Here is an 18,169-nt window from a genome sequence, read left to right on the forward strand (position 1 = left end):
TGTTTCACAATCTCTCTGAATCATTTAAGCTTATATCTTGTTACAAAATGGGATTATATGTACCTTTTTATTTTACTCTCAAAAACATAGTTCAGGAAAATTACTAATTGTGGAAAAAATAGAGCCCAATATTGGAATAGAACTATGCACACTAGAAATGTTTACGTATATTCACAATGTTAACATTGCTAGGCAATCCTATAGATGTATAAAAATTTAAATAAAACAGATCCCTTCATATTTTTGATGTACCTGTTTCAATCTTTTGCCCATTTTCTATCGAGTTATCTGTCTTTTCCTTATTGATTTGTAGCCATTCCTATAAATTCTAGATATAAGCTATTTGCTAGTTGTGTGCATTGCAATAATCTCACTCAGTCAATTCACCTTTTTATCCTTTAAGAGGGTCTTTTGAATAACAAAAAATTCTTAATTTTAATAAAGTAAAATTTAGCATTTTCTTTTTAAGTCTATTTTTGCTGTGATACTAAAACATTTTATTTTCATCTTTTTTAAGATATCAAGATATTTCTTGAGCTCACCAAGATATTTTCTTTTTTAAAAAAACATTGTTGAAAATAAAAAGAAGAACAAAGAAAACTTACCCATAAGTCCTTCAGCATATCTCATTGTCAGGAATTGCATCAAATGCTGAAATCTAGGTCAATTACTGGCCAAAGAAATGGAATTTGCAATATTAACTTAGACTAATTAAGACTCCTCTTGAGGTAGAGGGGCTTCTTGTCTATGCACAAGGCTGCATGGGGTGGAGGAGGTTACACATCCAATCAAAAGTGGAGTTCAACCAACAGAGCATTTCCCCATTGCTATCTACATCACTATTTTATGTAGTAATTCAATACCATATGTCTATTGAGAATCTATTATTGCTAGGTTCTGGGTATAGAGTAGTAAATATGACAGATAAGGTCATTGCAATTATGCGATTTACATTTTGGTTGGAAAGCTATATATTAAAATCATAAATAAAAATATGATCATTTCAAGTAGTAATAAGTTATTGAAGAAAATCAAGTAAGGGTAATGAGATAGAAGGTGAGGGGCTTGCTGTGCTTGGAAGCTGAGGAGATGACACTTGATCTCAAACCTACATGATAAGAAAGAAACTATGAAGATCCAGTGGAAGAGGACTATAGAGACTGAACTGCATGTGCGGGTGTCTCAAAGTGGTCACATTCTTGAGAGGTTTGAAGAATAGAAAGTCAATGTTCTCTTAAAATACATTGTATTTTATAAACCCACACCTCAGCACATGCTGTATCACATCTAGAATGATCATCGCTACATTGCTGTCTCTCAAACTCCAATCAACCCTCCAAACATAGCTCAAATATTACATGGTCTTCAATTACCTCCCCAGGTAGAGTAGGAACACTTTGTGTCCCTACTATATATTAGAATCTTTATCTCACAGTAGGACATTTAACTTATTTTTATTTTTGCCTTTCCCTCTGGACTTTGAGTTGCTTCAAGGCAAGGGCTATGTCTCACTTAAATTTGTATTTCCCACTATCAAGTATTCTGGCCCTGCATGACAAATAGTAGGTATATAACAAATATTAGCTGGATTGTAACATATAGCTACAAGTCTTAGCACTATTGTAGGCACTATGGAGCATACAAAAGAACTTATCTTCATTGAACTAGTTAAGAAGGTAGACTCGTGTCAGAAGCTTGGCTCTTTCCCCATTTTCACTACTTACTAGTTGTGTGAACTTAAGCCATTTACTTAGCCTCTCTGTGCCTCAGGTTTCTTATCTGTGAAGTTAGAGAAAATAATGGTAACTGTCTTTAGAAAGTGAGGAATAATTTTAAAAATGTATGTGAAACTTTTAGCATATACATATCTGGCACATGATATGTGCTTAGTGTTAATTTATTATCTGTAAATTAATAAAATTATTAGATTAATAAAATGTACACAAATTAAAAACATAATACTACAAATACAACACTATGCAGGATGGTTTAAAGTGCATTCTGAAACAGGATGTTATATTATCTTGATCTCAAAAAAGCACTGCTGAATGAATAAAAGAAGAAAAAATAGCCACAGTATAATATGTGCTGGCGTGACCATTCTAGAGCACTGGGTTCATTTATAAGCATCATACTTTTTAATATATATTTTTATTGATTTCAAAGAGGAAGGTAGAGAGAGAGAGAGAGAGAGAGAGAGAGAGAGAGAGAGAGAGATCAATGATGAGAAAGAATCATTGATCAGCTGCCTCCTGCATGTCACACACTGGAGATTGACCCTACAACCTGGACATGCGCCCTGACCCGGAATTAGACCGTGACCTCCTGTGATCTATGCTCAACCACTGAGCCATGCCAGCCAGGCTGAACATCATACTTTAAGAAAGAAAGAGTATTGTGTAACTAGAAGCAAACCACTAGGATGGTCATAATTCTATTGAAGGGGACACTCAGGGCAGAGAGAGACATGAGAACTGAAATCAAACATTTGAATGGATAGTCATGTGGAAAAAACAGAGTTTTGCTTAATGCTGCTCCAGAGATAATACCTGGGACCATGGAATAGAAGTTGTAGTAGGTGATTTCAGCTGAACATAGAGAAGCATTTGCTGGAAGTAAGTATTCTCCAAACAGATGAGAAAGTGGTGAGTTTTCAATCAGTAGATGTTCTCATTAGCTAAGGGGACTTTTTCATTGGGCAGGAGATTCGAGATCATCTTCGATGTCCCTTGCTGGACATTCAAGATTTGGACCTTTCTGGGAAAGATTAGTGTTCTTCCACTAAAATTAAGAAGTTCTCAGAGTGTTACTCTGAAAAAGAGCCAAAATCCTCTCAAAATTAATACCCCACCAAATGTGCATGCATGCACATGCACACACACACATGCACACACACACGTGTGACCTTCTTCTAACCAGCCCATTCCTGTGCCTTTGAACATGAAATTTCCACTTCAGTCACTCTTATAATTGAACATTCAAGGTTCCTGTTCAAACTTAATTTTTTTCCTAGAAGAAGCATTGTGCTAAGCCACTCAGCCATTATCATCAGCTTCTGTCACAGTGCCTGGTATATATTCATTGAATGTGTTTATTATCTGCCATTCACACTTGAAAGTGTACATGTTTATCAGATTAAATCTACTTGCCTTAAAGAGCTCTAAAGAGATGCACAAGTGAATAGGTAAATGTGGATAAGGGTGAGAGGTCACAAGGGTTTCACTATTCAAGATCACTCTTCATGGCACTGAGTGCAAGCCATGCACAGATGTCATGTCCCTCCAAACGTACTTTTTTTTAGTTAGGTGGAAAGCAAGTCTTTTATCTTAACAAAGGCCTGAGATGGGCAGTGATCTGGGCTGATATTTGGCAAGACCACTTTGCTCCTTGGCCTTCTGCCCAGCCCATTGATTTCGCGTTTAAGCCTACAAATTGTCACAGATTTAAGCCTACAAATGTCACAGAGGCCATTATACAAACTCCTCTGGCTAGCATCACAGAAAATAGAGAGCACGATAAGACCCCTGAGGCAGACTATTAGACCATTTATAATATTTTATGCTTGGGGGACTACTTTGGGAGTTGGGTTCACTCATATAATGGTATGAAGTGTTGACTGGTATAATTTTGTCCAGTTAAGAACACACCTCAAGGCCAGTGCATAAGGATGGGAATGCCAACTCCATCTCTTGGCTTAGGTTAATGGCAGATGAGTGCAATCTGCCAAGTATAAAGGTAAAGAGTGATGGGAAGGCACCTTCCCAATAATAAACCATCAGGAAATTCCATTGTTAGTTACTTTTCCAGAATAATGACAGAGTAAGACTGACAGCAAGCATATGGAGAAAGGATTGGTCTCAGAACCCAGAGCAAGGCTGATGCTAAAGCTGTGAGGATTGGAAGAGGGCAGGGCATTAGGCAATTCATTAGACATCTACATAAGCCTACATGTAGATAGAAAATGTCAGGAACCCATTTTACATCACTCAATACATATTGTAAAAGTGAATATGGAAACATAGAGATTTTCTTTCTCCTCCATCACATCTTCCTTGTCCTAGACAAACCCTCTGTACTCCCAAGGCCCCAACACCTTTCCTAATCAAGGAATCCAAGTTAAGGTGTTATTTGTGTTCAGCCACATTATTTGTTCCTTCCAGAGATAATTTTAGTGTCCTAAACCAAAAGAGTGACTCTAATAGTATAATATCTGGCTAACCTCTGGAGGAGGTATTTTTCTTTACAGAGTAATAATATAGCGCAACTCACTGGAATGAAATAGGCCAGATGAATTTCAAATGCAAGAGATTAAAAGTAAAGCTAGACTTTGAATTGGTATATCATGCAATGATACTTCAATTCTCAAATTACCGTGATTTTACTGTCCTCTCTCTTTACTACTATAACCCACAATCTAGCACATAGTGAGAGTTTAATGAATGCTACTACTTGTTGCCTTCATTATTATTACTACTAGAACCAATGGTAGTGATAGTGTCACTGCAGTACCTGGCACAGTGCCTGGGACATATTAAATATTCAAAACTATAATAATTATTTTATTTTACCAGCTCCTGGCATGGTGCCTGAAACATGATAGTGCACCAATTTAGTTAGTTCCACTCATTCTCATCTTTCCCTGGGAGACATTTGTCTTCAGTTTCCCACACAGCTGTGGGCACAGATTTTTCTGTAGCAGTACCAGTGACACTATCTGAAAAGACATTCAACCTTTCTTCTATGGTAGCCTTTTAAGTGGCAAATGGTCAGCAAATGTTTTAAGATCATTTTTAGATGGAAAAATTGAGGTTATGGTATTTCAGCTCACCTCTAATCCCTTTATTTTATTATACCACTGTTTCCCAACTAATCCATGATCAATCATCACCTTCATTCTTGCACTCTACAGTGCCTGGACTACCCTCACATTTTTACATTTAACTTATTCTCCAAGGGCTGGCCTAATAGTTACTTTCTCCATGTAATCTATCAGATATACAGCCCTCATTGAGCCCTTTCTGAAATCCCAAAGCTTCAAATCAGTAACACATAATTTATCACTTCATTCCACGACCTTGCCAATCCTCCTCAGCTAGGCTGTAGTTGCTCATTAAATATTCATTTGTTCAGCACTATCATGTTCTAGACCATGTGTGCATACAGGGAAGACAGGAAACCAAGTATTCTTACCCTAGTGGCAGTAGGATGACATTGGAGAATTGATTCAAGTGTCCATGGAGAATTCAAAGGAAGATTGGCTAACCTGGGGATATTCGGGAAGGCTTCACAGAGAAGGGGACCTATGAGCAAGGTGCTGGAGCTGAGAAGGATTTTGTTGGACGAAGCCATGTGCAAAGACAGGGTCATAAAACGGCAACTCAGAGAACATGGCCCAGTATGGCTAGAACTGAGGGTGGGTTGAAGTAAGATGAGAGAATATTGGAAGGTTTACTCATTTTTCATCAAATATATATCAAGCATTCATGGTATGCCAGGAATTAGCTAGGCGTAGATACTGAAAAAAACAGGACAGACGTAATTTCTGCACTTGAGTTTTAAGGATAATTGAACAGAGTAGGCAATTGTCCAATAAGAAAAAGAAATATATAACTACAAATTGAAATAAGCATTAAGAATGAAGAGGAAAGAGTACAACGAAGAAAAGAATATGAAGGAACTACTTTATAGAGGGTAGTTAATGGGGATTGCTCTGAAGAGGTGACATGTTGTTGAGGTTGGAAAGATGAAAAGAGCTGAAGAAGAGTGTTCCAGGTGCTGATCAAAGATCTTGGGGTTCAGGGAACTTGGCATGTTGGAAAAAATGAAAGAAGCTCCACAAGGCTGAAAAATAGTCATGAGGATGTAAGTAGAGCACAGGGAAAAAAGTCAATAATATTGTAATAACTATGTATGATGTCAGATGGGAACTAGATTTATTGAGGTGATTATTTTGTAAGTTATATAAATGTAGAACCACTATGTTGTACACCTGAAAGTAATATAATATTGTATGTCAACTGTAATTTAAAAGTCAAATAATAAAAATAGTGGATGAGGGTGAGAAAATGGCTTAAGATGAAGTTTGAGAGGCAAACACAGCCAAGACCTAGTAGACCTCATCACGAAGTGTTGATTTTATAACAAAAACAGCAAGAAATCAACCAAGAAAGAGTAAAATGGAATCAAGTCTGTGTTACATGGGATAACTTGTGGGTAGTGTGGTAGACAATCTGGAGGGGAGAGAATGGCGTCAGGATGATCAATTATAAGTCTGTGAAAAGGTCCAGGTAAAAGATAATGAAGGCAGGGATCTTTTCTTTCATATCCTCCAAAGGTGACTAGCATATTGATAGGCACATGGAAAGCTTCTACCATATTCATATTGATTGGCTAAATAAATATAAACTGAGTTGCATTACTGAGTCTCTCTCCAGGAGATCACAGTGTCTCTTCTTCCTTCTTCCTTTTGTTTATAATGGAGACAGGGAGGCCGTCTACAATTAGTATTATTAAAGTCATTTGCTGTTTAGTGACAAATGCTTACTCTAAGCGCCACTTTCCTTTTGTCACTTGAAAGTAGCACAGGCAAATATCAGTGTTTCTCAAGACAGCCAAACAGTACCCTACCCGCCTGAGATTTTTATGCAGGGATTAATTTGTCATTTAGGCCTATTCGGGGCAAGAGGTAACACTCATCTTCAAATACTGACTTCCCAGAAGATCACAAGCACATGAAATGTAAATGCCACTTAGTATAATATATGCTTTTCCCTCTGCCAAAACAGGGATGTAATTACCTGGAAAAGTGAGGCAAATTTTTAAGGAAGCTTCATGTCTTCATCTCTCTTACATCAAGATGAGACAAGAATCCCTTTATCATATTTCTACTTCTTTTTGCTGCCAAATCAGTTTGGTAATGAAAGGCATGTAAATAACTTTGGTAAAATTCAGCTTCCAGAGAACACTAGACGTCTCAGAGATAGGAGAGAAAGGAGCCAATCACCTAATGGATCTGAGCTCCATTTTCTACCCTGGGAAGGATAGCCATTTCTAACTCACAGGGCTAATACAAGGAGTCAATGATAAAGGTTCATGAATTTGATCTGTGAACTACAAGGCAAAAGCTCTATACTGTGATTCATTCTATCCAATTGAAGGCAAAGACTGCAGTATTTTATCACAGAGAAAGTTAAACACATTGCAGGAACTCAATAATAAGTTTTATTTTAAAGTAAATTTTATGAAAAACTGGCTTTAGATGTGGTGCATGTAAAACAGACCATTTACTTCCCAGATTTGAATCACATTTTAAGATCTATCAGTTCCTTGGTTTGGAATAATGGAGGGGAAAAACCATGAGTGAACAGAGAGTGTGTGTGCTTATCTTTTGCAGCTGCCTTTGGCCTATTGGAGCCAGTACCCCTCCCCCAGTGAATAGCAGCAAGAAACAGGATTTCACCTAGCACTAAAACGGGATGGCAATCCAGGATCTGCATCTGGGGCAACTGCAAATGCAATCCTGAAAATCAGCACAAGCCCATAGGCCCAGAGCCCAAAGAAATTGGCCAAAGATGAACTCCAACTTTGCATCACAAATCAGAAGTATTATCATGAGTATTTTCAGGCAGCAGAAGAGAAGGAAGGAACTAGCTTGTTCCATGTCTCAGGAGGTTTACCCTGAGTCAGCTGCTTTGATAATGCATTATGTTATTTAACTCTCACAATAGCTTTATGAGGTAGAAATTATTCTTTAGCACAGAGCCTGGTACACAATGATAACTGCTATATATATTATTAATATTGATAAACTTAATAATAATAAACTGAATCGCTTCTCGGCCTTTTGGCTAAGATCAAGTGTAGTATCTGTTCTTGTCAGTTTAATAATAAACTGAAACACAGAGGGATTGGCTTGAGTAACTTATCCAAGGTCATAGAGCTGGTAAAGTCAGGATTTGAGCCCAGGTATTTCTGACCCCAAAGCCTGAGCTATACTCCATTTCAAGAAGAAAAAGATTGTGATATTAAAACAGTTTGGGAATCACCGGCAGATGAGTGGTTAAAAAAGCTGTGATATATTTACACAATGGAATACTACACAACTATAAAAAAGAAGGAACTGTTACCATTTGCAACAGCATGGATGGGCCTGAAGAGTATTATGCTAAGTGAAACAAGCCCGTCAAAGAAAGATAAGGATCACATGATCTCACTCATATGTGGAATCTAATGAACAAAATAAACTGCTGAATAAAATAGAACTAGAGACATAGAAGCATGGAACAGACTAACAAATTCCAGAGGCAAAGTGGGGGGTGGGGTGGGAGGGGAGTGATTAACCAGGGAACTTATATGCATAACTCATGGACACAGACAACAGAATGGTGAAGGCTTGGGAGGGGTGAATATGGAGGGGGTCAATGGGGAAAAAAAAACACAAACAAGCAAAGGAGACATCTGTAATACTTTCAACAATAAAGATACTTTTTTTTAAATCACCATAGTCTTAACAAAATAATGAAGTGTACAGTAAAAAAATAAAAATAAAGAAGAAGAAGTTTGGGATTTTCCAACCCATTAGCAATGCTGCCTCCACAGTTAACCACTTGAGACCTTCAGGTATCTAAAAATATCTTTGGTCTCCCTTTCTCTCCTTATTCAGGTTTCTAAATTGCTATGAACCATGGCCCAACTGTACTACAAAAAGGTCAACTACTCACCGTACAGAGACCGAATTCCCCTGCAAATTGTGAGGGCGGAGACTGAGCTCTCTGCAGAGGAGAAGGCCTTCCTCAATGCTGTAGAGAAGGGGGACTATGCCACTGTGAAGCAGGCCCTCCAGGAGGCAGAGATCTACTACAATGTCAACATCAACTGCATGGATCCTCTAGGCCGGAATGCTCTGCTCATTGCCATTGAGAATGAAAACTTGGAGATCATGGAGCTACTGCTGAACCACAGCGTGTATGTAGGTGATGCCTTGCTCTATGCTATCCGCAAGGAAGTGGTGGGTGCTGTGGAGCTTCTGCTCAGCTACAGGAGGCCCAGCGGAGAGAAACAGGTAAGAGAAGTCCCTATAGCCTGGAAAATAGCCACGGATAACAGGAAACTATAATCAGAAGCCTTGAAACTAGGGAAGGTCAGGTAGGCTAGAGTTGAGAAGCCCTATCACGGCAACCCTCTGTCCTCATCAATGATCTTAGGTGGTATCCTAGAGCTACCCTGCATGGCCTATGCTGAGTTTTACTCATTTTCCATTCCCTTATTAGTATTTTCCCTTATATATTCAATACTTAACAACCAAAAGTATGCTCTCCATTTCCAAAATATTCAAGCTTCTTTTACCCTCCCTACTCTCTGCTCTCTATCTTTATTTTCTTTCTCTACTCAAAGTCACATTCTACAAAAGAAGAAACCAAACATAAACCTGAGCTTTCTCCTTTTATTAGCTTCTCTCTTGAAGGACAGGAGGCCTTTAAACATGAGAGTCACAATGCAAATGCAGATGGATACAGGGACTCACATATTTTTCTAATACCTGTCATATGACTGCATTCCACCCTTAGATGTTCAGGTGTTTGTCAGGCAATTCCACTGTCCTCAGAGACACCTAAGTTTCATATTCTGGAGTCATCTTCAAGTCCTTCCTCTCCCTTGCCTCCATATCCAATCCCTAAACCTTGTGGTTTCTTCCTTCCTAATATATCTTACATACTTTCCTCTCTAGCCCCACTCCCACCACTCTGCCTCCGGTCCTTATCATATCTCTTCTAGAATACTGGTACTCAAAGTGTGCTCCAGCATTAGCATCACCAGGGGAACCTGCTAAATGCAAATGCAAATCCTCAGGCACCATCAGAGGCTGAATTAGAAACTGGGGATGAGGCCCAGCAAGCTGTGTCTTAATAAGCCCTCTAGGGAATTCTTATGCATACTCAGGTTTGGGAACCAATGTCCTAGCGTAACATTAAAATCTTCTAACTGGACTCTCTCCCTCTAACCTCTTTCTTTCCCTCAAAAAATTCTGAACAATGATGCTGCTTATTCTTCCCAAAATATTGTAACAATTCTATAATTCCTGTCCATCCTTTCAGCAACTACAATGTTTTCCCATTAGAAGAGAAACCAATTCAAGAAGCCTAGCACTCAACAGTCTTCATTAAGTCTTTTCCAGTCCCATCTTCCCTAGTCTTTTCTAAACCCCTCAAGTCAAGCACATTTTCTGTTTGTATTTCTTCCTTTGGAGCATAGCATTGAGTGCATAGTAGGGACAAAGAAAATACAGTCTTCAAATGTGGAACGGTACAATACATTAAAAAGTAGAAATAGTATAAATCAAAACTAAAAATGCTTAGAAGAAGGAGAAGAAAAAAAAATATATATATTATTCACTGTCCCCTCAGGAGTTCAACCAACCAGGAGTTCGATCACTTGCTATGACATGTGCTGACCACCAGTGGGTGGCACGGAATGAAGGGAGGTCCCAGCCAGCAGCTGACAGCCACTAAGGACCCTACCTGTGCACGGATTTCATACACTGGGCCTCTAGTTCATAATGATAACATGCAACATCAAATCTTATGGGATATGACCAAAGCTAGGTTTAAAGGAAATTCATAGCTTCAATAATTTCCTAAACAAAAAGAAATGAAAATAAGCTTAGCAATAACTAGAAGACTAAGAATTATAATTGATAGAGCAGAAAGGAAAACATTAGATTAAAAGTTCCTTGAGTAAAAGGCCTGAATCCCTTTCTACTCCATCAGCATTTAACACAGTGCCAAAAGAAAAGGGACCTTATCTCTCTTCTTCATTGCTATATTCCAACACTGGGAAAGTGTCTGCAACATCAAATACGCTCAATAAATATTCTATAAATGAATAATATGCAATCAGCACTATGCTAAGCACCATAGATGACTTACTTTATCTAATCCTCCCAGTAACTCTGTTAGATAGACACTATTATTATTATCCCCATTCTATCAATGAGAAAAATATAGTCACAGGATGATTGTCAGTTGTCTAAGATCACAATAAATATCATAGCCAGGATTGAAACCCAAGCAGCCTACCTCCTAAACACACCCTCTTTTTAATTTTTTTAAATTTATTTCAGAGAGGAAGGGAGAGGGAGTGAGAGAGAAACATCACTGATGAGAGAGAATTATTGATCGGCTGCCTCCTGCATGCCCCACACTGCAGATCAAGCCTGCAACCCAGGCATGTGCCCTGACCGAAATCGAACTGTGACCTCCTGGTTCATAGGTCAATGCTGAACCACTGAGCCATTCCAGCAGGCCTAACACACCCTCTTAACCACTAGGCTGTATTGCTTCCCTGGCAGTCTGAATTCCAAGCACAGGAGTTCTGAGATGGGGTAGGTCAGTGGAGTATGGATGGATGAGCTCTCTGGAAAGAATTCATCATGTGAATTAATACCAAAGCAGAGAGATGTAAACATGTTCCCTACTTAGTCTACATCACCATCCACATAAAAAATGATTTGTTCTGTGCCCCATTTCCCCAAAGCCCTGCTAAGTGCCTGAGTGATTTAATATGCCAATCTGAACTAACATTTATCCAGCTACCCTGCAGCAAAATTATCTTGCTCACCTCTGAGATTACGGAGCCCTTCACTTAACTACCAATCACTCATTACTATATACTATTGGTCAGCTTTACTTGTGTAATTGTCTGATATCTGTAACTAGATTGGTTTTTTTAATCCTCACCCAGGGATATTTTTCCATTGATTTTTAGAGAGAATGGAAAGGAGGAAAGAGGGGGAGAGAAATAGAGAAAAACATTAATGTGAGAGAGATACATTGATTGGTTGCCTCCCACATGTACCCTTATCCAGGCCAGGGATCAAGCCTGCAACCAATGTATGTGCCCTTGATGGGGAATCAAACCTGTGACCCTTTGGTCCATGGGCCAATGTTCTAACCACTGAGAAAAACCGTCCAGGGCTAAATTGTATATTTTTAATGTGAGACACAATCTAACGCCCAAGTGTTTCCAATGCTTCTCCTATCAGTACCTAACCTAGTGCCTAGTATATAACGGGTAATACACAGGGGTAAGCAAAAGTAAGTAAATTATAATAAATAATATAATAATTAATAAATAATAATCTATACTAATAAAAGAGTAATATGCTAATTAGACTGGCAGACCTTCTGGAGACCTTCCAGACATCCTTCTGGACAAAGCCGGGGGCTTTTCCAGCCTGCAAACTGCCCCTCGCCCAGGCCAGCCACACACCCCAAGGAGACCCCCGACACTGATCTGAGACCTTCTTCAGGGCAGACCAGCCAGCCCCCACCCATGCACCAGGCTTGTATTGATACTATTAAAAGGGTAATATGCTAATTAGACCGGGAGACCTTCTGGACAAAGCCATCGTGGCAGAGCTGAGACAGAGGTGGTTAGGAGCAATCAGGCTGGCAAGGGGGACAGTTGAAGGGGAGCAGGCTGGAAGGGGAGGGCAGTTGTGGGCAAGCAGGCCAGCAGTAGGGACACTTGAGGGTGAGTAGGCTGGCAGGGGGGATAGTTGAGGGCAATAAGTCTGACAGGGGCAGGCAGTTAGGGGTGATCAGGCCAGAAGGAGGGACAGTTGGGGTTGATCAGGCTGGCAGACAGAGTGGTTAGGGACGATCAGGCAGGCAGGCAGGTGAGCAGTTAGGAGCCAGCAGTCCCAGATTGTGGGAGGGATGTCCAACTGCCAGTTTAGGGATTGGCCCTAAACCGGCAGTTGGACATCCTCCGAGGAGTCCCAGATTGGAGAGGGCACAGGCCAGGCTGAGGGACACCCCCTCCTGTATGAGTTCCATGCACAAGACCACTAGTAATACAATAATAAACTGTTTTACATACTCACAACTATAAGCCTACTTTTGTCAACCCCTGAATAAATATTTACTGATTAATATGAAGGAATTAAGTGCATCTCCCAGAAAAGCACATGGTTAGCTGATTGCAAAAGACATCATGACTTTCATATTCACTCCCATTTGGCATCATAACTGTTTTGAAAGAGAGGAGAGCACAGAGGTGGTTCCAAAGAGGGAACTAGCAATATCAGTCCCGAATTTGAAAGTAGGCCAAATTCTTATTTGATGGCCTCCACTTTCCCCATCTTTCCCCATTGCTCTGGCAAACTCTGAGGAAGAAAGGTACCAGATAAACTTATACTAAAGTACAATCTAAGGCACGACCTTCCCTGAAGAAAGGCTGTGCTTCGCTCACAGAAATGAATCACTAATGGTGGAATATCAGGCATATTAAACCTGGGTAAAGCTATTTGGGGGAATCTGTCTTTACCAAGATCCTTTCAGACACACTGCTAGTATAAGACTTCCTTTGTCCATACTCAAATATAACACCATTTGTACAAACACACAAAGCTGTCAGCTCTTCGGCAGCCTTCTCTTCACTCTCTTCTCTCCCTCCCAACCCCTACACCAGCCTCTGCTAAATTTCATTTTCTTCCATTTCTTTGACAATCGCTGTAATAAGTCAGACGTCAGTAACTATAACAACAGAGCATCACTGCGCAGGAGCTCTGCCTTTGGAGGAGAGAGAAACAACATTTATTTACCTGGGGGCAAGAAGGGATGTGAGTAAACACAGGCCTCCTGAAGGACCTTGGATCCAGATGGGTAGGGGACTCTCAGGAAGACACTCCTCCCACAAACACCTGTCCTTTTTCACAGAGGCCCTCTCTCATCTCTCCAAGGGATTAGGCACAGCTGACCTCCATCAATCTTGTGTAAACTAGTGCCCTCTTTAGCTTTATTGGGCATGGAGTTTGACCTAAAGCTGGCAGCAAGAACCCCTCAGCTTCCTCTAGCCCCAGTCCACTGTCCTCTTTTGCCTATCAAAACTGCTCTCAGATAAAGATTGGAGGCCAGGCACAAATGGTTGACACTGACTTTAAGGATCAACACTTTCATGGAGACCTGCATTTTTAATGACAACTCTTTAAGTAAAAATGGTGGTCTCTATTAGATTGAATTCCTTGCACTAGACAACAAGTAGAACATAGTGTGTGATAGTGTGTGTGTGTGTGTGTGTGTGTGTGTGTGTGTGTGTTGTTTCTGTACTGTCTTCTTGAGTGTGTTATTCTGTGGCCTTCATGCTACTTCAGAAATATGACCCTCACCCTAACCGGTTTGGCTCAGTGGATAGAGCATCGGCCTGCAGACTAAAGGGTCCCAGGTTCAATTTCTGTCAAGGGCATGTACCTTGGTTGCAGGCACATTCCCAGTAGGAAGTGTGCAAGAGGCAGCTGATCGATGTTTCTCTCCCATCGATGTTTCCAACTCTCTGTCCCTCTACCTTCCTCTCTGTAAAAAATCAATAAATTATATTTAGGGGGAAAAAAGAAATATGACCCTCTTGGCAGTATCCAGTCTGGAACCAATATACCACTATGGCCTATTTCAGTAGGAATAGTTTTTGACGACTTAGAGGACTTGTGATTCCTTGGGGTAAACACTCAAATAATTCTCAGAATTCAAATATTTTGGACTACAGAAGGTTTAATACCAGCCTATTTCTTGTCCATTAAATCTACTCCCTTTAGCTCACTGACTATGGGCATCACTAGAAAAACATCAGTAAGTAGGGACAGCAAATCTAGCAATAGCCCAAAGACTTGTACCTGTGTATGGTCACAATAAGCTCAAAGATCAATAATTGTGCATATGGAGAACTTGTCAAAATGCACATCCCTGAGTCCCATTACATACCTAAAGAATCAGAATCTTGGGGTTTTGGCCTGGAATCAAAATTTTAATAAGACCACATGTTTCTAGATAAGAGGTATATGTACCTCTCTGTATTTGTTTCACATATCTACCATAACAAAATACCATAAACTGGGTGACTTTAAATAAAGAAATGGTTCAGGAGGCCAGAAGTCCAAAATAAAGGTGTTGGCAGGGCTAGTTCCTTCTGGAGCCGCTAAGGAGAATCTGTTCCATGCCTTGGCTTATAGCCACATCACTTCAATCTCTGCCTCTCTCATCACATACAGTCCTCCTCGGTGTCTTTGTGTTCAAATACCCCTCTCCTTTCTTTTATAAACACAGCAGAGATTTGGTTTAGGGCTCACCCTAATCCAGGAAGACCTCATTTTAACTTCATTATATCTACAAAGACCCTTTTTTCAAATAAGGTCACATTCATAGGTACTGGGGTTTAAGACTTGAACATATCTTTTAAGGGGACACACTTCAACCCACTATACTCTTTATGAGAAATACTAGCCTAGATAAGTGGCTTTCAAACGTTTTCAGAGCTTTTCATGAAATAAAATCCTGCCCAGATGTAAAACAGACAAACTAATCCAAGCAGAGCTGCCCTAGTTTAAGTGCAGATTGGGACCCAAAGCCCTACTTGTTCACACACACACACACACACACACACACACACACACACACACACTCCCATACCTGCTTTTTGCCTGAGGAGCAAGCATAGCTGGAAAACTACTGGCCTAGAAAACAGAATGACAGCCTCTAATTCAGAGTTTCAGGTACTAACCAGTTGTAGCAGGCCAAACACCTTGGGCAACTCATTAAGTTGGGTGTCAATTGGATGTCTTTTACACAAGTCCAATTATGGAATCACTCTACATCTCAATTTTCTCATCTTTAAAATGAAGCTAGTAATATATGCCCTACCTAATCTAGGGATCTATTGTAAAGAAGAAATAAAATAAAATATGTTAAAGTATTTTGAAAAAAATTAAATGCTAGACAGAAGTCAGTGACTATTATTTTCAGCTTTACTCTATCAGTTTGACTTAACCCATCATATTGTGTGGAGAGACCAGCTGACAGGTGGCACTCATCACAAGTCACCACCAATACAGTGAGAGGGAGAGGCTGGTGAACAAGCTGGCCCAGTTCACAGATTACCTCCTTCTGCCTGGCCTTTATGACAATGGTCTCCCTTTTGCTGTCAGGCAAGCTGCATAACCTCAAAGTCATCCCTCCTTGTTCACTAAAGTCTAAGTATTTGAGCAATAGGGAGGTAGAGCTGCTGGCTTCTGTATCAAGAGCCCACCCAAGTACTTTTCTTTCTTGGGCACTTGCATCAATGCAGGCAGGAGGAAAGAGGCTAAGCCAACCTTCTCCCCATGGCCCACCCCTGTGAGCTCTGCCATAATTACTCATTTTTCTGTGGCAGATACCTCCAAATTGAGTTTGGTCTCACAGATTAGCTAGCGACATTAAGTCTCAGCTACCCTGGTAAGTTTTTGTATTAAGATTGTAGAAAATAAGCAACAAGGCACTCTATTTACTCCTTCTCCAGTCTGATCCTTGGTCTCAGAGATTGAACAGTGTGAAGGGGGACACTAAGGGCCCAGGCAAATGTGATTGGAGCACCAATAGGGGTTAAAGAGTCTAGCCTATAAATATCAGTCAATATGAGAGCAGAAATTAAAAGAGAGAATTATAAAAGTCACCCTGCTATTTATAGGCAGCCTGGCATGGTGGAAAGAACAGAGGCTTTGGAGTCATCCACCTCTGAGGTGTCTTTACCTGGACAAGTCACTTAATCTCTCCAAACCTCAGTTTCCATATCTGTAAATGGGAATGACAATGGAGTCTATTTCATAGTTATAGTGAGAATTAAATAAAAGAATACATGTATTACTTACAACAGTGCCTGAAAATGGATATTCAATAAATGATAGCTATTACTAACTACTACTCCTCCTATTCATTGAAGCTGTGATGATATGACCTTCTGGCTAATCTAAATTGTTTATTTGTTTAAGTATTAAGTACCCACTAACACATAGTAGCTAAAAGTTCAGACTGCATGACCTTTGGAATGGTGTTTACCCTGATTGAGCATCGTTTTCTTATCTGTATAATGGGGTTAATGATATTACCTACATCATAGGTTGTTGCAAGTTTAAAATGAGAATTATTATTTAACATTTGACATAATCACATAAGCACTAATACAAACTATCATTAATATTACTAACTCTTTGTTACATGAATTTTCTTATATAACAGTAGGTGTTTATGCCTACAATAATCTGAGTAACAGCTTTAATTCTATGATTTTCATTCCACAAAGTTCTAGGCCAAAAAAAATGGGTTGTGTCAAGAAAATAAATCAGCCACTTCATAGGGGAAAAAAGGTCAGAGTGACTGCAAGGCATCATATTGACTAAACTGATTAAGTGAGTTACCTCCACTCATATATCTGTGCTGAATTTTAATAAACCTGGCCTACTTCACTCACAGATCACAATTGTAGAGAGCTTAGAAATCATTAGTTCTGAAGTGACATGTCCAAGGTCACTTAGCTGAGCCCTGTACTGACACAAAAGCTCTCTCTCCAGACACTCTTTCTACTACACCACTCTGCTTCTAAGGAATCATTAGAAGTGGTAATATTTACAACAAAGTTGAAAATAAACAAATCAGCTACAAGTAGTGTCTGTCTAGAATAACTCATTGAAGACAGAGTTCCAACAAACATTAATTCTTTTCAGTTATATTCAATTTTCTAAGCATTTATGACTACTAATCATATGCCTCACAATAAATTTAAAAGATACAGTTAGTGCCCTTGAGAAATTTATAGTCTCATGGGGAGAACAGACATGCACATGCTGTCTAACCAGTCCACCCATCTTAATGGACATGGACTTCTATGTTCCAAGAGTCACAAAAGACTGAATATAGTGATGTTTGCCTTTCAGGAAAAAAAATTATTAAAACTTGAACTCAAGTAGACCAAGAGAGCTGGCTATGTAACACTTCACAAGGAAGAAACCATGAAGTAATCTCAAAAGTGAGTTACTAAAAAGAAACGCATGAGGTTTTTTTAGCCATGACCTTCCTCATCTCCCTTCAGGGCTACCACCAACTCAGGGCTTTCTTTCTGCAACCTCACACTCATAGTGGTGAATAGCCTTTAACCCACATACACATGTCTAGTTAAGGAGTTACTCTTCTTTGTCCTCCTTCACCTCACAGGTATAGTTTTCTAGAGGGCAACTATTTTCTGTTTCCTTTTCACACCAGGCTCCTCACTGTTTTTGGTTTTTCCAGATTATGGCTCTTGTCACAAACTCAGTTCAAGTGTGAAATATCAGTGCAACATTCAGAGCTCCTCCATCTCCCCTCCATCA

The 18,169-nt window shown here is 39.7% G+C and overlaps 1 protein-coding gene and 1 pseudogene across 1 annotated transcript in view; both read left to right on the plus strand.

Moving 5' to 3' along the window:
* Positions 1-7,827: 7,827 nt before the first annotated feature.
* On the plus strand, positions 7,828-7,925 carry LOC132225461 (U2 spliceosomal RNA; annotated as a pseudogene).
* A 758-nt stretch (positions 7,926-8,683) lies between these two features.
* Positions 8,684-18,169, plus strand: part of TRPC5 (transient receptor potential cation channel subfamily C member 5) — a 152,979-nt gene continuing 143,493 nt past the window's right edge. The window contains exon 1 of the mRNA XM_059679733.1: positions 8,684-9,061. Coding sequence (XP_059535716.1) covers positions 8,684-9,061 — 378 coding nt within the window. The remainder of the gene's footprint in view (positions 9,062-18,169) is intronic.

This window comes from Myotis daubentonii, chromosome X (assembly GCF_963259705.1).
Source record: "Myotis daubentonii chromosome X, mMyoDau2.1, whole genome shotgun sequence".
Classification (NCBI taxonomy): Eukaryota; Metazoa; Chordata; class Mammalia; order Chiroptera; family Vespertilionidae; genus Myotis; species Myotis daubentonii.